Source organism: Perca flavescens, chromosome 2, assembly GCF_004354835.1.
Source record: "Perca flavescens isolate YP-PL-M2 chromosome 2, PFLA_1.0, whole genome shotgun sequence".
Lineage (NCBI taxonomy): Eukaryota > Metazoa > Chordata > Actinopteri > Perciformes > Percidae > Perca > Perca flavescens.
This window is the reverse complement of record NC_041332.1, coordinates 4,739,426-4,761,190: the sequence shown is the minus strand read 5'-3', so window position 1 is coordinate 4,761,190 and position 21,765 is coordinate 4,739,426. Positions and strand designations below refer to the sequence as shown.

At 43.8% G+C, this 21,765-nt stretch overlaps 1 protein-coding gene across 1 annotated transcript in view; it reads left to right on the top strand.

Moving 5' to 3' along the window:
* Positions 1-21,765, top strand: part of meis1a (Meis homeobox 1 a) — a 64,678-nt gene that overhangs the window by 26,456 nt on the left and 16,457 nt on the right. Inside the window, exons 8-9 of the mRNA XM_028598191.1 lie at positions 3,786-3,931; positions 19,841-19,917. Of these exons, the coding sequence (XP_028453992.1) occupies positions 3,786-3,931; positions 19,841-19,917 (223 nt within the window). The remainder of the gene's footprint in view (positions 1-3,785; positions 3,932-19,840; positions 19,918-21,765) is intronic.

Sequence of the window (21,765 nt, the reverse complement as noted above, 5' to 3'; positions counted from 1 at the left end):
GTGTGCCGGGCGCCTGGTCCTAAAGGGTTGTTCTTAGTGTCTTCATTAATCAGAGGTGTGTTTTGGGCGTAACATGCAATCAACCAATCAGAGATCATCTCCCATTCATCAACCAATCAGAGATCATCTCCCATTCCCTTTAAAAGCCAGGCGCGTTTGGACCTTAGAGCATTGCTGTTATTTGCACCGTAATATTTTTATTTGTAATCTTCTGCATGTGTGTGTGTGTGTGTGTGTGTGTGTGTGTGTGTGTGTGTGTGTGTGTGTGTGCTGCTGTGTGTCCCTGTGTGTGTAACAAGCATAGTGTGTGCGCGCTGTGCACGAGCCTAGGAGCATTTTACTAATGCTCTGTTAAAATAACAATGAAATGCTGCGTTATTGACTTTAGACCAGGTTTTTGTTGGTCACTTCCTGCTGCCTCAAGATAGCAATACTCCCAGAATGCACCTGAACACACCTCCCTGTAAGACCAGCACGCCCAGAATGCACCTGAACACACCTCCCTGTAAGACCAGCACGCCCAGAATGCACCTGAACACACCTCCCTGTAAGACCAGCACGCCCAGAATGCACCTGAACACACCTCCCTGTAAGACCAGCACGCCCAGAATGCACCTGAACACACCTCCCTGTAAGACCAGCACGCCCAGAATGCACCTGAACACACCTCCCTGTAAGACCAGCGCGCCCAGAATGCACCTGAACACACCTCCCTGTAAGACCAGCACGCCCAGAATGCACCTGAACACACCTCCCTGTAAGACCAGCACGCCCAGAATGCACCTGAACACACCTCCCTGTAAGACCAGCATGCCCAGAATGCACCTGAACACACCTCCCTGTAAGACCAGCACGCCCAGAATGCACCTGAACACACCTCCCTGTAAGACCAGCACGCCCAGAATGCACCTGAACACACCTCCCTGTAAGACCAGCACGCCCAGAATGCACCTGCGATGGCGGCTCTGCTAAATAGTCTTAGGAAGGAACTGGTTTTGGTGGAAAATTTGCACCGTGCAAAAGAAAACGCCACATATAATATTAAATATAGCTAACTGTTGAAACAGTACAGTAACATGAGCTGTTTAAATTACATTGGTAAAAAAAACTGAGGAAAGGGCGCCTGGGTAGTTCACCTGGTGGAGCGTGAGCCCATGTACAGAAGCTCAGTCCTTATGCGCCGGCAGCAGGTTCAACTCCAACCCTGGCGTATTGCTGCATGTCATTCCTTTCTCTCTCTCCCTTTTTATGTCTAAACTGTCCTGTCGTAATAAAGGCCTATAAATGCCAAAAAATAAATGAATAAATACAAAAAACGGGTCAAACTCGTTGGTTAAAGGGGAAAAATGACAGCAAAAAGGTGATTATTTTGGGAACCAAAACAGGCTTCACAGGTTGTTGTGAAGCCGAGTTGTCACAAAGCATTAGCAGGTTGTGTCGGACCTCTCGGAGGGGAGAGAGCAGCGAGGGTTAGGGTGGAGGCGTGGGGTGTAAATCAGCCTCGGGGAGCTTGCGGTTCGGCCTAATGAGGCTGAGAGCTTGTTTATGGAGTTACGCATCATTTTTATGATTATTTCCACCTTCTCAGGCTCTGCTGCGCGGCAGAATCCTGCCTGTGTTGAGGCGCTGGGGGAGGCCCCGATTCCTCTGCTGACTCTGGGCATCGCCGGGAGCCGACTGTTGGGGACCATCGCCTTAACCTTGGCCCGGGCGCTGTTAAAAACACTGAGGAGAAAATGAGCCTCATTAAACAGGCAGAGAAAGTACAGTAAAAAAAAAAACACACACCAGGCCCAGCAGCTTTTAGTGTTTTTTTTTTTTTTTTTTAAAGTTGAAATGCTGCATTATATGTGCCTCAATCCAAAAAACCTGCGTTGAGGGGGGGTGGGGGGGGGGTGGTGGTGGTGGGGGCCCGCAGAGAGGGTTACGGAGCAGAGCACGCTGGCGAATCCACTCACCATCTGGGGAATTTTGTGCAGGGAAAGTACACGAGTGAAGGCATGTGTTTGTTGGGCGCCTCTAATGGGCAGAAAAGTGCTCAGAGGACTTGTGAACTCTGAGTGAAACATGCTAATGTTAGCTATAGCTGGCTGTGTAGTAGCACTCTGCAACCACTGGGAATGTAGTAAAGATAGGGGTATGTTCCACCTCCCCAATATTTAGAAGAGGTAGATTTGGCCCCCCTCAAGAAATATGCAAGATAACCCACTCCCCAAAGGAGGTAAAGATAAACGTTCAGGGAGCTTAATACGTGTATGGCAAACAAGAACTGTGTGTATTTAAGGGTTACATTGGGGGGGTTAATCCTCCTGATGTCATCGGGGTCAAATTTGACCCGTTTTCAAAAAGTTTCTTTATGAGAAATTTGGGTTTCTTTCAACCAAATTGACAAAAAAAAATAAAAGAAATAACGTGGATGGTTCCCTAAAACGCTCTTCACAAGTAAAATAAATGATCAGTTCACTATTTTCATTGAATTTGGGTTTTTTATTCAATTTTATAGCATTTGGAAAAAAAATTACAAAAGAAAATTGAAAAAAGTGACAAAATGATGAAAAAAAAAAATAACCAAAACATCCCAAAAAAGCGCAAAAAAATTGACAAAAACATCTGATAAACTGAGAAAAAATTTCAGGAAAAAAGAAATGGACCACCAGACCCCGTGTCTCTGGTCAGAGACCAGTGAAGGATATCAGAAGTCTCTTTCCCGGTGCTGGCTGAGTGTTACTGAGCAGCCTCCAACTGAGCTTGAAGACGTAGATGTGACGTGAGCAACGTGTCTGAAAGTGTGAAGTCTTCTGGTAGCTGTGAGAGAGAAATCTCAATCATTCCCAATCTTACAGAGACGGAGAGTGTAGGTATATGTAAGGAGATAACATAGACACAGGCTAATTACTGATCACTAACATATTAGTTAACATTAGTAATTAAACCTAAACAGCTAATGTAAGTCCAAACTGCCTGTGAGCTTCTCCTGTACTATACGGTAATTCCTCTACTGTGTGACAGTAAGTCTCGTGGTTATGACCCAATCGTTAGCCTATTTTTACAAAAGCGTCTGCTACGGAGCCATAACGTGAGCTACAAGGTAATGGAGCCTTTTATACATCGTCGTGTTTCTTTAGAAATAAACAACGGACAAATAGAGTCTTTAAACGCTTCAGATGTAAAGTTATTCGCTGTCAAAGTGACGTCAAAATGAATGGGAGTCAATGGGATGCTAACGGGAGGTGATGGCTTGTTATCATCAAAACGGCGCCATAGGAGCTACGCTTGCCATACGCTCACTTACCCCCTTGGGTTTGACCAAGAAAAACAAAATGTTGCATGGTCGAACGGGAAGACAACACAAGGGTTAAACAACATAACAACTAGCGGTGTAACGGTACACAAAAATCACGGTTCGGTTCATTTTCGCCTAAAGACACACTTTTATTCTTTGTTTGTTCTTTCTTTTATTCTTTCTATATTTTATATATTTTTAAACCTGATGTTTTTATTTTGTTTAAATAATTTTATATTAATTGGTTTGTATGTTCTGAGTCTTCTGTGCAGCACTTTGGAAACTTTGTGTTTGTAAAATGTACTATAGAAATAAAGTGGATTGGATTGGATTTTCGGTACAGTAAGGGGGAAAAAATTAGTTGTTGCTGTGTAGGAAGGTCTGGCAATGCGAGACCAGATGTGTACCAACCAGCCTGACATGTTTGGTATGTACAGAAACGTCGTTTTTTTCTCAAAACTGTAAAATAAAGTTTCTGTCTTCTCCTCGTTGTGTTGCTCAGGTGACAGCCTGGATAACGGCATGGCTTCTCCCAGCACGGGGGACGACGATGACCCCGACAGAGACAAACTGCACAACAAAAAGAGAGGCATCTTCCCCAAAGTGGCCACCAACATCCTGAGAGCCTGGCTGTTTCAGCACCTCACGGTACGTGCATTGACTTCATTCACTGTTTTTGAGGGCACCTACTCAAAATGTTGAAATTTAAAGGTCCCATGACATGGTGCTCTTTGGATGCTTTTATATTGGCCTTAATGGTCCCCTAATACTGTATCTGAAGTCTCTTTTATATAGACCTTAGTGGTCCCCTAATACTGTATCTGAAGTCTCTTTTATATAGACCTTAGTGGTCCCCTAATACTGTATCTGAAGTCTCTTTTATATAGACCTTAGTGGTCCCCTAATACTGTATCTGAAGTCTCTTTTATATAGACCTTAGTGGTCCCCTAATACTGTATCTGAAGTCTCTTTTATATAGACCTTAGTGGTCCCCTAATACTGTATCTGAAGTCTCTTTCCCGAAATTCAGCCACTAGAGCCAGTCCTACAATGATCTTTCCTTAGGATGTGCCATTTCTGTGTCTGTAGCTATTGAGGAGGAGAGAGGGGGGGGGCAAGGTGGAGGGTGGGTGTGTGGTCTTGACCAACTGCCACTTTGCTCGTTTGAAAGCCATGATGTCTCTCTCTCTCTCATGGGTGGGCCAAATTCTGTGGGTGGGCAAAGCAGAGAAAGGGGAGGTAACCTTGCTCCTTATGACCTCATAAGGAGGAGATTCCTGATTGGTCCATCTGAGCTTTCATTTTCTCAAAGGCAGAGCAGGATACCCAGGGCTGGGTTTACACCTATCACCATTTCTAGCCACTGCGGAACCATCGGCAGGCTGGGGGAATTCATATTGATGTTAAAAAAAACCTCATAAAGTGAAATTGTCATGCCATGAGACCTTTAATGATGTGGATTGGATTCAGTGGGAGAGGTAATACCATGCCACATTGAGTCATACCAATGGGTGACGTTAGCGATGCTACAGCCATTATTTTTACAGTGTATGGTTGCATTGCTCTTATTTTAAAAATGGTAGATGACAAAGACTTCTATGTAACTTCCATGAACTTGGAGCTTACCCACAACTGTCAACTCCGAGTTTTGACTAAATCCATTATCTACCTTCTGGTGTTGTCTGGCAGATAATGGCTGTAGTTTTACTGGCTTTTTTTCTCCAAGTTTGTCGCATTTTTCAAAGTATTTGTCGCTGTTTTTGAAGTTTGTCACCTTTTTATTTGAAGGTTTTGTCGTTTGTTTTGACCTATTCTTGCCTCTCTTCCTTACTTTTTTCAACTGTCTTTCTTCGCTTATTTTCAATTTTGTGTCCCTTTTGTCGCCCTAGTGTTGCCTTCCTTCTTTCTACAGTTTTTTCCAAGTTTTTGTCTCCTTATTCCATCATCATCTAAATGTTTTCCAGGTCCGAGGCTGTTGTTTAGTAAATCTATCGCTGACATCGCTGTATTCTTCCTCTTTATAGAGACTTTTTTTTGTTCTGCCAAACATTATTTGTGCTGGTTAGGGGGTACATGGCTTAAAAACTGTTCAAATGGGGGAACATTATTGAAAAAAAGCTTGAGAACCAGTGGTCTAGTTATTGTAATGGGTGTACTACTCCCATTAGTCTCTCTGCATGTTCTGCAGCATTTGTTCAGCTTGTGGTCACATTACTCGAACCGTATTAGCGAAAACAAATATCTGAAGTGTAAGTTCATGTTGTAACGTATGATTGCACATTTTTAAGAAGCATTTTCAATTCTGGGGTTTCGATTCCTGAAAGTGACCTTCTGCACTTTGTGTCTGTGTCGCAGGTTTTGCATGCTTTAACAGGTGCAAACAGTGTTTTTAATGGTGCGTAACAAGCGCAAACAAGAGCTTCACAAAAGAGAGCATTGATAGATGAATGGGTTCCACTGCTGAGAGAAAAGGTGGCTGCTCATGACTCAGCCTTTTCTCTCTGTAGAATAGAAAAAATGCCCCTGAATCATCTTGCGTGAGTCAAATTCTTTGTGTTGGACTTAGTGATGTGTGTTTGGAGCAGTTTGTTAAATGTAAAATCCATAATGGGATCGAAAAATGGCTCTGGCATTGGCAACACACCGGCCCTATTTTTGTCAATAACCTAAGCTTGGAAATTAGTAACTCTGCCTTCCGAGTGGATCTTTCCACGCACCTCGGTACAATCTTGAATATCTGTGGCTGCATGCATAAAATAACTTAGACATATTATCAGTAGTGGCCCATAGGGGTACATGGGGGGGCCGGCCCTTCTGGCAACTTCCAACCAGTGACAGACTGGCCAAATTCCAGATGGCCAAATAAAATAGTTTCAACTTTTTGAAACACACACACACACACACACACACACTTGGTTTCCTTATTTCTTAGCCATTAAGTTTACAAGACTTCATATATGTCCTGCCACACCTTGTTGAATTGTTGCCTTTTGTTCCGGTCTTCAAACATTGATTTCTCTGTAGTTAAATAATATTTCATTAGTCCCTTCCATTGCTGTAGCGATGGGGCCTCTGTATCCTTCCAATACTTTAAAATATATATATATATTTTTAAATACCTAAGAGGAGAAAAGGACCATCCATCCAATGGGGTATTTTAGCTTGTCTCTATTTTGGAAGATAGTAAATAGTTTCAACTTTGACAAAGTTAACGTTTTAGCTGTTAGTTACCCACGTTAAATAAAAACAATGAGTAGTGCAGTTTAACCCTTTCAGTCCCAGGCCCAAAACTGTGTTTAAATTCAAGTTAAGATTTACAAAGTGCTTCCTGGCTGCTTATTAATCTTATTAGTCTATGTTAGTCCATGTTACCGGAAAGGGACATGAAACAAACCAAGGATGAACCGAATGCAGGATTCGGATTCGGCTGAATATTGGGCTTTTTGACGGGGTTGGGTTTCTGCCGAACTTTAGAGTTTGTTCCCACTGAACCGAACCCTACGCTTGCACTACGCTGGTCGCCATAATGGCGGCGCTGTTGATTACGGGAAGGTGTTTACGTAGGTGGAGCGTTCAATGCAGCAGGCTGTGAGAAAGTGGACATGGATCTGGTGAGCAGAAAGAGTTTTTGTTTGGCAGTACTTTCAGTCAAAAGAAGGCCATTCAAGTCCAGCTACATGTTCAATCTGTTCAGTGCTGATTGGTCTGGTGGTGGCGAGGACCCTAAACTATACACAACATGGCCGCTGTTACAACATTTTGTACGAAACATCTGAAAGAATACAAGTTGTGCACGAGCCACACCCTCGCTAATCAGTCAAAAGCACCTGACTCGTTAACCTCCACTCCCAAATTCACACTTCACACTCACTAGTTTCACTTTAACAAAAACCACTAAAATTCTGCCTAACAACACAACCAATCCAGCAACAAACACACAGCAGCAATAGAAAGTAACACAGCAGCAGTAGAAAGTAGAAGAGTAGAAGTAGACAAAGCAGTAAAAAACCCAAATAAAGTAAGTACTTAGCTTAATATCTAGCTGTCCAGTAGTCAAATTCCTTCAGCAATCAAATGCACGCGTCAGCCAACGTTAGCTTTCCAATTCCTACCTCCCCAACATGCCTTCACCATACACTGATTAGCGGAAATTTGCCAAACAAAAATTGTCACTCGTCTGGCGATAGCGACGTGCTTTCCTATGATGTGAAAAAAGCGCGTAGATTCAACATTAAGTTGTTAAAATTAACTATTTTAGAGGCTTTCGACGTTGTTTACTTCATTAATGTGTTTACTGTGTTAATGGACCGAGAATGGAAGGAGGATTCGGTATTCTGCCGAACCCCCAAAAATCTGGATTCGGTGCATCCCTAGAACAAACCGATTAATCAATTAATCTTTCAAGCTTTAGAGTGAAATTTGTGAGGTTTCTGGGCACCAAGTACTGTACAACCGCCTCTTTATTAACTATTAAATATAACAAAAGAAATGAATAGCTCCAACAGTTACCAATAAACCAGCAGCTTTCTGTAAACTCTCTACAGCCCGATGAGAAGAAGAGACACATTATATATATATATATATATATATATATATATATATATATATATATATGTGTGTGTATATGTGTAATATGTTAAACTTCATTTATTCCGCACATTGATAGCTGTGTTGTAATTCTGATTGAACATTAGGCTCTAAATCACATTCAGTCTCCTTTTAAGCTGCGGTGCTGTGATATGTTGATATGTTTTGTCAGTGCTATGTTGTCGAGTAGATGTGTGATCCCGTGTGGGGTACCATATGTGTATATATTAGTTACTATGTCTTTGTTGTTGTATTGTGTCGATGTCCTGTCATGAGCACACTGAAGCAAATTCCCAGCAACTTGCACCGAGTTGTATTGCAGTAAAGTATTGAATCTTGAATCTTAAAGTTCTCATTTTTTGTCGTCAGGACTAGGGTGTAACTGTGAAAACATCGCTCGGTTAGTCTGCTCGGGTGCAGACCGGGTGTGTCCGAGAAAGGACGACTAGATTTATATCTTTATTAATATATTTTTTATGATCATCAGCATAAAACAGTAAATCAATTTCCAATCATTCTAATGGCGAGAACGTAACAACCTCCAAAGGGCAATATTGGCTGTTATTTTACGAGCGTGAAGCTGTAATGAGTGGTCCAGGATGACGGATAACATACTGACTGACTCATGGTTTTGGCTGAGGCCAGCAGAACAACCACACACCCCCACCTTTTCCTCCCATCTCCCCCTGCCTGTCTGCCTGCCTGTCTGCCTGCCTGTCTGTCTGCCTCCCTCCAAACATGGAGAGGCTAATTCGGGCGGAGTTCTTTGGGGGCCAGGCCCGCTGCCAGGAGCCTGAGCTGAACCTGGAGGACAGAGAGTGCAGCAGCAGATGGGAGGGGGGAGGAAGAGAGGGGGGGGAGGCACTGGTACCTGGGAGAGAGAGAGGGAGAGAGGGAGAGGGAGGAGAGAGAGGGAGGAAACACTGGTACCTGGGAGAGAGGGAGGAGATAGGAGAGAGAGGGAGGAGAGAGGAGAGAGAGGAGAGAGAGGGAGGAAACACTAGAACCTGGGAGAGGAGTTAGAGAGAGGAGAGAGAGAGTGTGGGAGAGAGAAAGACAGCAAGGGAGAGGGAGGGAGAGAGATAGACAGAGGGATAAAGAGAGAGAGGGAGAGAGAGGGAGAGACAGACAGACAGAGGGAGGGAGAGAGAGGGAGAGAGAGGGGAGAGAGAGAGAGAGAGAGGGAGGAAACACTGGTACCTGAGAGAGGAGGGAGAGGGAGGGAGAGAGGGAGGGAGAGAGAGAGACAGAGAGAGAGAGAGGGACACAGACAGAGAGACAGCAAGAGAGTGAGAGACAGGGAGAGAGAGAGAGGGAGAAGATAATAAAAGCAGTCTTAGATGTTAAAGATTTCCATTTGAAGGGTAACTTTGTTTTTTTAAATTTCTGAAATTAAGATAATTATTCTTGTGTCGTACATGTTAACCTGACATCCTATGGAGCTAGAACAGTCACAGTAACCTGTGGTATTGAAAATAAAAATTGGCATTGAAACAACAAATATTGTTTTAATGTTTGGGTTTTATATTTCAGTTCAACATTTTTCAATGCCAATATTTGTTGTTTCAATTCCAATTTTTATTTTCACTACCACAGGTTACTGTCACTGTTCTAGCTCCATAACATTCTAACGTTTTAAATTATGCAAATGAGCAGGGCCACACGGACTCGGCAGATGCAGAATTTAATCAAAGTAAAATAAATAACTCGGGCTGTGTCTCAAACCGCACACTTCAGTCAGTACACTGCTAACGTGCACTGACCACTTCCTGCCGTAGAGCCCACTTTGGATTTCGTCCAATCAGCTGCCAGTCAATGTCCCTTGGTCCCTCCCCCTTTCCGCTGCGTAGTCCAGATGGCGCCCGTTTAGTGTGAGTTGTGTCCATCGTTCCACACTGAACTTTATAACCGTTTTTTTAAGGGGGTCATCCTGGTACTTTCAGTGCTCTGACTTTTTGCGTTATCTACACGATATACTTAAAACTAAGTGCTTGAAGTGTGCAAATAGGCGGTTTGAGACACAGCCTCAGACTGTTAACACACCTCCACCCCGAGCAGAGAAAACACTCCGCTAAACTCACCGTGTTGGTGTGTAAATGAGGCGTTATCTGATGCTAACTTTGGGTGAATTTAGAGTGCATCTACACACACAAATAGAGTGAGTAAAGTAATAGTAATACTAGCGTCACTGTGTCCACGTTCGGACACTTATTGGCCAACGTTCTATCAAAATATCTGTTCAAATACAAATATAAAAGATCTATTTATGTTTTCAGTTAATTTAATGGTGTAAAACTATAAGTGTAGCTTCCTACCTTTCTAACGGTACATAGTTTCAACTGTTTACTTTAGTTTTTACTTCACAAGAGCCGGCTAAAGTACGCTAGTGAATTAGCCGTGCGCTACACTTGGCCATAACCGGACACCCCCTAGCTATCTCCTCGCTGTAAACAATGGTGGTTTTTGGGGGGTGTTAAGTCCCATCAATGCTGTCAAAACTACCAGATCGTACTTTGTCTACTGTCCTTCACAATGAAATGACATGCTTCAACAACTCTGAACTATGCAATAAAAGCTCCTTAATTTCCACTACAGTAAAAATAGAAACTTTTTAGTGGAAAAGCTCGTCGCCTGAGCGGTCTTACTTCTCTCGTCCTCATGAAAGTCACGTTCGTATACTAATTAGACATCTAAATGTCCACGTAAATATAGGAACATTCATACGTAGATCGTTAGATGGGTGCGAATCAATTCTGCTAACATTTTTGGTGATGATCGGAAACACAAAGTACCGCGAAAAGACCGGAAGGTGCGTCATGTTGGAAGTGTCCGAATATGGCCAATAGCAGCGAGTGGTGTGCCAATGTGGACACAGTGACCTCTGTAGTGTAGTTTCTTTCCACTCGAAAAGAAGAAAGGTTATGGAAGACGAATAGCCCAAAATCTCTCAATGGACAAAGGTTTTTTTGTGCTCCGATACGTGAACATGCAACAACAGAAACTATTACAGTATATAATACCACTCCACATAATTCATTTTCATATTTATTTGACATTTTTCTGCTCGTGTACGTGTGGGTGTGTTTGTGGATGCGTGCGTTTGTGTGTGTGTATGTGTGCGTTTGCGTGTGTGTATGTGCGCACGTGTGTGTGGGTGTGTGTTCGGCGTTTGTGCGCACGTGCGTGCGTGCGTGCGGATGTATGTGTGTGTTTAAGTGTGTGTGTCTGTGTGTGTGTATGTGTAGGTTTGTGTGTGTTTGTGTGTGTAGTGTGTGTGTGCGTGTGCGTGTGCAGATGCTTGTGTGTGTGTATGCGTGTGTGGGAGTGCGTGTATGTGTATGTGTGCACGTGTGTGTTCGGCGTTTGTGCGCGCGTGCGTGCTTGTGTGTGCATGCGGATGTATGTATGTGTGTGTTTTCAAGTGTGTGTGTGTGTGTCTGTGTAGTGTGTTTGTATGTGTGTGTGTGTTTGTGCATATGTGCGCAAGTGTGTGCATGCATGTGCAGATGCTTGTGTGTGTGTTTGTGCATGTGTGCAGATGCTTGTGTGTGCGTGTGTGTGTGCAGATGTTTGTGTGTGTGTGTGCATGCGCATGTGTGTACGTGTGTGTGTGTGCAGATGCTTGTGTGTTTGTGTGTGTGTGTGTGTGCATATGCTTGTGTGTGTTTGTGTGTGCGCGCGCTTGCTAGCATTTTACATACAACATGTCGGCACTATTAATAGTCCAGAGTCGTGTTGATAAAATTCAGTCTGACTGCTTATTACATAAAAGAAATGAGAATCAGAAAGTGGCAACAAGTTTCAGATTATTACAGAAAACCTTTGCTTTGTTGAGTCTTAATTAAGTCGAAAGCTGTCGTGCACTGCGTTTTTTTTTCGGGGTCTTTCAGACTCCTCGAGTCCTTCCCTCCATCTGTCGCCTGCTCGCTTCATTATCTGACGGACGCTCATTTACGCTGTCAGGGAAGAAAGGCTGCTCCGTGATGTATGTGACCACATGCTGCACATTTCTTGTGTACGTGTGTGTGTGTGTGGGGGGGCGAGGGGGGGGTGCGAGGTCAATAAAGGTGACCCCCACAGAGCACCAGGCCCTGGGGACCCCGGGGGACCTGTCACGGAGGGTAATGGATGATGTTTTCACTGCAGGGCCAGGGAGCAACAGAACAGAGGCTTTTATTTTTAACCAAACACAGAAGAGTTTAAGGTCTGATTGGACCCACTAACAGTCCTGATAGCTGGACCTTTTGTTCTTGGCTAAGAAACTTAACCCCTCTTTTACACACTTTAAAGAACTAAGACGTGACTTGGACACTAACTTAATACTTAAGACTTGAGTTTGACACTAGCTTAGAGACTTAAGACTTGAATTGGACACTAACTTAGAGACCTAAGACTTGAGTTTGACACTAACTTAGAGACTTAAGACTTGAATTGGACACTAACTTAGAGACCTAAGACTTGAGTTGGACTCTTAACTTAAAGACTTAAGACTTGGATTGGACACTAACTTAGAGACCTAAGACTTGAGTTGGACACTAACTTAAATACTTAAGACATGAATTGGACACTATCTTAGAGACTTAGGACTTGAATTGGACACTAACTTAGAGACCTAAGACTTGAGTTGGAATCTTAACTTAAAGAGTTAAAACTTGAATTGGACACTATCTTAGAGACCTAAGACTTGAGTTGGACTCTTAACTTAAAGTCTTAAGACTTGAATTGGACAATATCTTAGAGACTTAGGACTTGAATTGGACACTATCTTAGAGACTTAGGACATGAATTGGACACTAACTTAGAGACCTAAGACTTGAGTTGGAATCTTAACTTAAAGTCTTAAGACTTGAATTGGACACTATCTTAGAGACTTAGGACTTGAATTGGACACTATCTTAGAGACTTAGGACTTGAATTGGACACTAACTTAAAGACCTAAGACTTGAATTGGACTAATAACTTAAAGACTTAAAGGTATACGCCACCGTTTGTTGAAATAGGGCTTATCCCGGTCTCCCCTGGCTGTAGATAGGTGGGGTCTCCCCTGGCTGTAGATAGGTGGGGTCTCCCCTAGCTGTAGATAGGTGGGGTCTCCCCTAGCTGTAGATAGGTGAGGTCTCCTCTAGCTGTAGATAGGTGGGGTCTCCCCTAGCTGTAGATAGGTGAGGTCTCCTCTAGCTGTAGATAGGTGGGGTCTCCTCTAGCTGTAGATAGGTGGGGTCTCCCCTAGCTGTAGATAGGTGGGGTCTCCCCTAGCTGTAGATAGGTGGGGTCTCCTCTAGCTGTAGATAGGTGGGATTTCCTCTAGCTGTAGATAGGTGGGGTCTCCCCTAGCTGTAGATAGGTGGGGTCTCCCCTGGCTGTAGATAGGTGGGGTCTCCCCTAGCTGTAGATAGGTGGGGTCTCCCCTAGCTGTAGATAGGTGAGGTCTCCTCTAGCTGTAGATAGGTGGGATTTCCTCTAGCTGTAGATAGGTGGGGTCTCCTCTAGCTGTAGATAGGTGGGGTCTCCTCTAGCTGTAGATAGGTGGGGTCTCCCCTAGCTGTAGATAGGTGGGGTCTCCTCTAGCTGTAGATAGGTGGGGTTTCCTCTAGCTGTAGATAGGTGGGGTCCCCTCTAGCTGTAGATAGGTGGGGTCTCCTCTAGCTGTAGATAGGTGGGGTCTCCCCTAGCTGTAGATAGGTGAGGTCTCCTCTAGCTGTAGATAGGTGGGGTCTCCCCTAGCTGTAGATAGGTGGGGTCTCCCCTAGCTGTAGATAGGTGGGGTCTCCTCTAGCTGTAGATAGGTGGGGTCTCCTCTAGCTGTAGATAGGTGGGGTCTCCTCTAGCTGTAGATAGGTGGGATTTCCTCTAGCTGTAGATAGGTGGGGTCTCCTCTAGCTGTAGATAGGTGGGGTCTCCCCTAGCTGTAGATAGGTGGGGTCTCCTCTAGCTGTAGATAGGTGGGATTTCCTCTAGCTGTAGATAGGTGGGGTCTCCTCTAGCTGTAGATAGGTGGGGTCTCCTCTAGCTGTAGATAGGTGGGGTCTCCCCTAGCTGTAGATAGGTGGGCCAACGCATTTTTTGTGCATGCATCGTTTTAGTCCGGTGCAACACCGGCAGCGCCGCCGCTAGTTAGCTTAGCATAGTGAATGGAATCCTATGTTGCCGGTTAGCATGTTGTGAGTAAAAGTGAGCCAACAAAAGACCAAAAAAATAACCTAATTACTTGCACGGAGACAAAAAAATGCATAGGCCCACCAGGGGAGACCGTGATAAGAACTATTTCAACAAACGGTGGCGTAGCCCTTTAAGACTTGAGTTGGACACTAGCTCCGATCCTTGAGACCGACGGTTGATGAGGTCTCTGGTGGCTTTGCTGGAGGCGGCTGAACACGTGTTGGTGCCTGCCTGCCGATCACCATCGCAGTGGCCTCTCCATCACCCACATCTGCAGCTCTGTGGCTGTAAACAGCTGCTGATGGATGGATGGATGGATGGATGGATGGAGGTGTCCCGGGCGCCCCCTGACCTCCTGATGGTTGGAGAGCTGGGGGGCGGGGGGGCTGGGGGAGGCTGTGAGGTCAGCGCCGGGGCTTCCTGCTAACTCATCTGTCCCGCTCGGCTCAGGAGGCCCATTCCTCAGCTGAGCAAGCTGAAGTCCTTCTCTGTAATTGTGGTGCTCGCTTTGAAGTTCAGTACTCGTTTCTCTCGCAGTGTTTCCTTTAGGATTTTTTTAGTTTTTTTCAGCAGTGGGGGCAGGTCTGTCCGAACAACATTGAATTAAGTTGTTCGTCTGATAGTCGACTCGGAAGAAAAGCGTACGTATTGACAATAAACTACATCAACACAACAGTGTGTGGAGTTAACCTCTGAATAGCTCTACTTGTTAAATTGCATTATGTCAGCAGGATCATTTAAAAGGCAACCGGGACTACGTTTTTTTGTACAGCCCTATTTCTGATACTGTGGTGGCAGAAATTTTGCCGTGGTGGGCCGCCACTACAAAATCAACATAGAGGAAACAATGTCTCGACTCTTCATACCGACGCTGGAGTTTCTTTTTTGTGTGTGTGTGTGTGTGTGCAAATTCAGCCTGCTGCTCTGTCGAAGCGCTTGAACGTGCAAAGTCTTTCCAGCTGTTTTGACGGAGTCACATGTGTAATTTGTAAGCCAAAGCAGCTCTTTAACGAGTTGGGTGACTGTAAACAAATGGTAGCGTCTACGCAGAGCTCGCAGCACCTGCTGCACGCGCTCCGATTTGTAAAGGAGTCATTTTAAGGAAGCGAATAACATCTGAGAACGAGCGGGAGGTGAATTACACACTAATTACATCAACAGGGAGGACGGTTTTACACTTTTACATGAAATAAAAACGTAAAAAAGCTCTGTGTGTGTGTGTGTGTGTGTGTGTGTGTGTGTGTGTGTGTGTAAACAGCTTGTGGCTCGGCTTTATGAGCTGTGGCTGTTAGATTTTGTGTACGACTTTAGGGGAGGCAGCCATGAAGCCAGAACACCCTCTGACACACACACACACACTCTAAATGAGTAGTAATTACACCCTCTTAACAGGTTTACTGGGACACTAAACAACAACACCTCCCCCACATCACATCTGTGTGTGTGTGTGTGTGTGTGTGTGTGTGTGTGTGTGTGTGTGTGTGTGCGCGCGTGCGTTGTGTGCGTGTGTTCAGACCTGCCAGTCATGCCTTGCATCCATTACTGTAAATGTGCAGATGAAAGGAGAGCTGCAGACTTTATTACAGTGATAAAGAGCGTTTGATATTGGCCGATTCTGCAAAATCCCCCGAGTTGCGTTCAATGTCAAAGCGTGTTTAAAAAGATATTTGGGCCACCAGCCAGTTGATCACAAGCACACCGAGCACATCCAATAGTGATATCACAGCGGTACCTGCACACCACTGCAGCACGGTGAGGTAAAACAACAACAAGATGGTTGGTTTTGGCACATAAGTCATTAGTGAACTGTTATGCGCTCCTTGCTAACAGGATTATCATTTTCTAATGAGCAGGTGGCTCCAGATTTTTTTTTAAAAAACCCTGAGTGGAAACTCTGAAATGAGACCAGCCCTGAACCATGATGCTCCGTGACATACGGGAGATTCTGCAGCGTTTAAAACCACTGAACTTGTTTTTGTGCTGCATGATAATGTAGATGGGACAATCTAATAGAGAGAGAGAAATATTGGACTTTTTACTCCATTACACTCATATGTTACAGCTTTAGTTACTAGTTACTTTACACATTAGGACACAAACACACATGCATTTTATAAAATACAATGTTTGTTTTTTTTCTAACTTAAACTACCCAACAATATGCAGGCCAAGTACAGCTGACATTGTTAGACAATTAAACACTCAGTTGATTGACAAGATCATTGAGATCAAGGCATTAACATGTCATCTACTTTTTATAGTTTTTCACCCATTATGGAGGAATTTAGAGACTATTCGTACGTGACTTTACGACCCGGATCACTCGACAGTTTTGCTCAAACCTTCGAGAAAATGTAAAGTTCTTAAATCACTCGTAGGTAAGGATGAATCGGGTCCTGCGAGCGGTTCCTTCTGAAATAAAGAAAGTCTACCGACATGGAGCAGACTGTGCTTTACACACACAACAAGTTATTTGGTATTATTTTATTTAGTAAGGGGGGTAGGCGAGCATCGGAAATAATAGCTCCTATTGCGCCATTTTGATGCTAACAAGCCGTCAACTCACCGTTAGCATCCCATTGACTCCCATTCATTTTGACGTCACTTTGACAGTGAATAACTTTACATCTGAAGCGTTTAAAGACTCTATTTGTCCGTTGTTTATTTCTAAAGAAAGACGACAATGTATAAAAGGCTCCATTACCTTGTACCTCACATTATGGCTCCGTAGCAGGGTATCAAACTGTATTTCACTAAGGGCCACACTGGAAAAAGAGAATCGCACAAAGGGCCAGACATTTATAGTTTATTGCTTTTATTTCATCGAAAAAGTCAAATATCTTTGACTCAATGATTGCGTGTCTCATATAGTCTTCTCACTTACAGTTTGGTCCGCATAAAGCCCTGAAAAAGTCAGCAAAAACGTTCCAAAGCCATCCTAGAATCAAGCAAATCCAATCATTACATTTCATGTCATTTAGCTGACGCTTTTATCCAAAGCGACTTACAATTGCTATATATATATATATATATATATAGGTAGTAGAGGTAACACTCCTCTGGAGCAACTAGGGGTTAAGTGTCTTGCTCAGGGACACATTGGTTGATGTATCGCAGTGGGAATCGAACGCCGGTCTCCTGCACCAAATGTACATGTCATAACCACTGCGCCATCACCATTTTCTAAGTAGTATTTTCCACCCAGCTGACTCACAACGAGCTCTTTCACAGCCTGAATATTAAACTCTCTTCTTCTTCTGGGGGAATTTCTGAGTATCAAAGTCGGCAAATTGGCCAAATTCTGCTTTGATTGTCACGTGATTGCAAGTTTTCCATGTTTTTGCTTTGGCGCATAACTATGTGGGCCAAAATACATTGTGAACATAGATTGATATGGGGGCCGGATCAGAATGTGCGAGGGCCTTGAGTTTGACACGTGCCGTAGAGAGTCCATGAAAAGCATCGGAACAAAATATTTTAGCAACGTTTTTGCTCCTACGCTCATGGACGGCTCCTGCTCACACTCTCCGTCTCTGTAAGACTGGGAATGATTGAGATTTCTCTCGGCACAGCTACCAGAAGACTTCACACTTTCAGACCGGTTGCTCACGTCACATCTACGTCTTCAAGCTCAGTTGGAAAACCGGAAAAGTGACTTTTAACATCCTTCACTGGTCTCATCCAGAGCAACGGGATCTGTTGGTCCATTTCTTTTACTGTCTGTTTGTTAGTAATAAAAAGTCTCCACCATGTGTCCATATGTTTGGATGCTCTGCTCTCTGCGGAGTTTAACGAGCTGATCTTTTAGCAGCAGTGTTACATCAGTGTGAAAATAGCTCCTGAAAGCGCCGCTATCTGGGTCAGGGACGGGCAGCGACGTGCCGCGGAGGATCCGCAGCAGCTGGTTTCGGTCAGCATGATGAAGAAACTCTCACTCGCTGTCAGCTGTTGCAGAGAAACGTTATTTATCGTCCGCAGCTTTTTACGTGAACTTTCCCCTCCCGTCCACTCCTATTTTGTGTATTTATAGCTGAAACCAAGACGCTAAAGGTGGTTATAAATGCAGATACTAATCCAATATGTTTTCATCTTAATTAAAGGGTAACTACTGGGGTTTTTTTTCAACATGGACCCTATGTTCCCATGTGTTTGTGTCTAAGTGACTGATGGGAACAACAATCTTTGACATTGGTCCAGTGTTAAGTGAGATCGCTGCAGTCGGCAGCAGAGAAACAAGCTATAATGCGAGTTAATAGTAATATTCCAGCTCGTATTTACCTTTGCAAAAGTGCTCATTATGCCGCTGACATACTCAGATTATTATTCTAAGTGTCTGACAACATTAAGGAAAGGATCCCTACAGAGATAGACATTTAAAAACCTCTTTGAGACCTTTCTGGTTAACCAGAAACCGCTCTGAAGTCACTAACGCTAAACCCACCAGACTCCATTTAAAAAAACAGTACTTTTAGCGTGTATAGAGTCAATGTAAATCCCTAAATTATGTGTGTATTTCAAGCAAAACTAGAGTTGTGATGGTTGGCGAAGTGGAAAGACGACCCAAAATAGCTTTTCATAGTGTTATTTTGATTCTGTCGACTTTGAATGAAGTGTATTTTATGATGCTTAAATCACTAATTATTTACATGGAGTCTGGTGGGTTTAGCGAACGCAATTTCGTGGATGTTTTTATGTTTAAAAAAAAGGATCTTACTCTTTAGAAATCCTTCCCATAATGTTGTCAGACACTTAGAATATTAATCTGAGCCTGTCAACGGCAAAACCAGCACTTTTGTGAAGGTAAATACAAGCTGGACAATTACTATTACATCGTAGCTTGTTTCTCTGCTGCCGACTGCAGATCTCTCTTAATACTGCACCAATGTCGAAGATTGTTGTTCCCATCAGTCACTTATAGACAGAGAAACATAGAAACATAGGTTAAAAAAACAAAAAAAAACTATTTACACTTTAAAGCATCAATAGTCAACGCTATAATATGGTCGCAATATCGACATTGAGGTATTTGGTCAAGAATCACCCAGCCCTACTTCACACGATGTGATGTGTGTGTGTGTGTGTGTGTGTGTGTGTGTGTGTGTGTGTGTGTGTGTGTGTGTGTGTGTGTGTGTGTGTGTGTGTCATGTGATATGTGTTGTCAGACTTGTTAATATGGACGCAGATTAGTTCTGCTACTGGAGCTAAAACTCTTGTGTAGACGGAGATCGTTTTTGTCTCAAAACGCTGCTTGAAAATGAAAATGTAGCCGTGTAGATGTAGCCTGTATTATTTATACAGATCAATACATATAACAAATGCATACTCTACACAAACACACACACATTTTTAAAGCATCAATGACACATACACACACACACACACATACATGCATATGCAGACTCTAGGGATGGAGCTGTGCAGCCTCAGGCCTGTTCTGATCCTCTACTATTAGAGAAACAAGCCTCAACAACCCCAACACACACACACACACACACACACACACACACACACACACACACACACACACACACACACACACACACACACACACACACACACACACACACACGCACACACACAGAGCTCTCTCTCTCTCCACTTGGCTTCCCTCTCTAATTGGCTCAACATTAACTATGCTCCATTTCATATCCCCTTAATGAGTCTAGCCCCTTCTCCCTTCTTTAACGCTAATCAGCAGCTTCGAGACTCTAACTAATAATGTGGAAAAGAAGAAGAAGAAGATGAAGAAACAACCCTATGATGTTTCACGGTGTGTTGTCGTTGACATCTGTGTTTTTTGTCCCTCTGTAGCACCCGTACCCGTCGGAGGAGCAGAAGAAGCAGCTGGCTCTGGACACCGGCCTCACCAACCTGCAGGTCAACAACTGGTGAGTCAGAAGCCTTTTTTGCTGGAGCTCGAGACCCGTTGTGTTGTGTTGTGTGTTCGGGAGGTAACCCTAATGATCTGAATGATTAATTCCTGTGGGGGGGAGTTTGCCCCCGTCTCCAAACATCCCCCCGGTCACAGTCACAGATGGGAGGAGGCAGCTAATTGGAGGGTTAATTGGAGCTTGGAGGCGGGAGATAGAGACCTGTAGGAGGGTTTTCTGTTGATACAGTAACGGAAACGTCAGCAAGTTTCACTGTTGGGGATCTAATCCAACGCGGTCGCCTAAATTTGAAAAGGACTGATGGTTCGGCAAGTTTTAGCCAATTTAAAGTGCTCATATTACGCTTTTTGGCTTTTCCCCCCTTCCTTTATTGTGTTATATATCTTTTTTTGTGCACGTTATAGGTTTACAAAGTGAAAAAGTCGAAAGTCCTCCAACAGAAAACACTGTTCACAAACTGCTCCAAACAGCTCTATTGTAGTCCAGCTTTTACTTCAGAGACAAGACACGTTATAATGCTCACCTAGCTGCTAGCATAGCACGCCCTCATACTCTGCTTCTGACTGGCTAGTAGTCCTTACCTAGCTGCTAGCATAGCACGCCCTCATACTCTGCTTCTGACTGGCTAGTAGTCCTTACCTAGGTACTGTCAGGGCACGCCCTCATACTCTGCTTCTGACTGGCTAGTAGTCCTTACCTAGCTGCTAGCATAGCACGCCCTCATACTCTGCTTCTGACTGGCTAGTAGTCCTTACCTAGGTACTGTCAGGGCCTCATACTCTGCTTCTGACTGGCTAGTAGTCCTTACCTAGCTACTGTCAGGACACAACCTCATACTCTGCTTCTGACTGGCTAGTAGTCCTTACCTAGCTACTGTCAGGACACAACCTCATACTCTGCTTCTGACTGGCTAGTAGTCCTTACCTAGGTACTGTCAGGGCACGCCCTCATACTCTGCTTCTGACTGGCTAGTAGTCCTTACCTAGGTACGTTAACGGCCTGCAGCTGCCAAAGAACAAAGACGGGACAACGGTGCGTTTACTTGAAACTCGCTTTCACTATTCGCATTCAAAGTTATTGTAAATTACCCTCTTTCCCATCTGAGCTCAAGAGCAGACAGCTTTCTGCTATCAGAGATGAGAATAAATCAGCAGTTTACTTGTTAAGTGGTGGCGGCAGGATGTAGTTTTTTCACGTATGGATCTTTAGCGCGTTTACATAACTGCAGTGTGAATGCAAAACTTACCGGATCAAATGCACAAAAAACATGAACCTTGGTCCGGACCTTGTGGTTCGGACTTTCAGGTGTGAAAGTCACTTTAATCTGTTAACGTCACAACCCTTTGGTCTGTATATACTGTACATCTGTACATCTGCATCTCTGAACGAATGATTTGCCTACATTGATATGGAAATTAAAAACCACACTTGAAATGAGCCTATCGATCAGTCAGTTTGACACCTAAACAAATATATTTTTTGCATGAATTATAAACAGCGGAAGGGTGCACACAGACAACTCATTTCTTAGTATGAGTTAACCCTTGTGTTGCCCTCGGGTCAGATTTGACACGTTTGCAAAGTTTTTTTATATCAGAAATATGGGTTTCTTAACAACCAAATTGCCCCAAAATAATTTTGATGCATGCATGTACGTTGTATGGGAGCCAGACGACATATGCATCCATGGATCCATGTTCTTCACAGGTAAGATTAAAGATTACTTCCATTGAATTTTCGCTGTTTTATTTCAATTTCATGGCATTTGAAAATACAGCATCCTGACCAAACTCGGACATTATCCAGTCTGTGATTCACTCAACATCCTCTGATCTTAATAGTCAA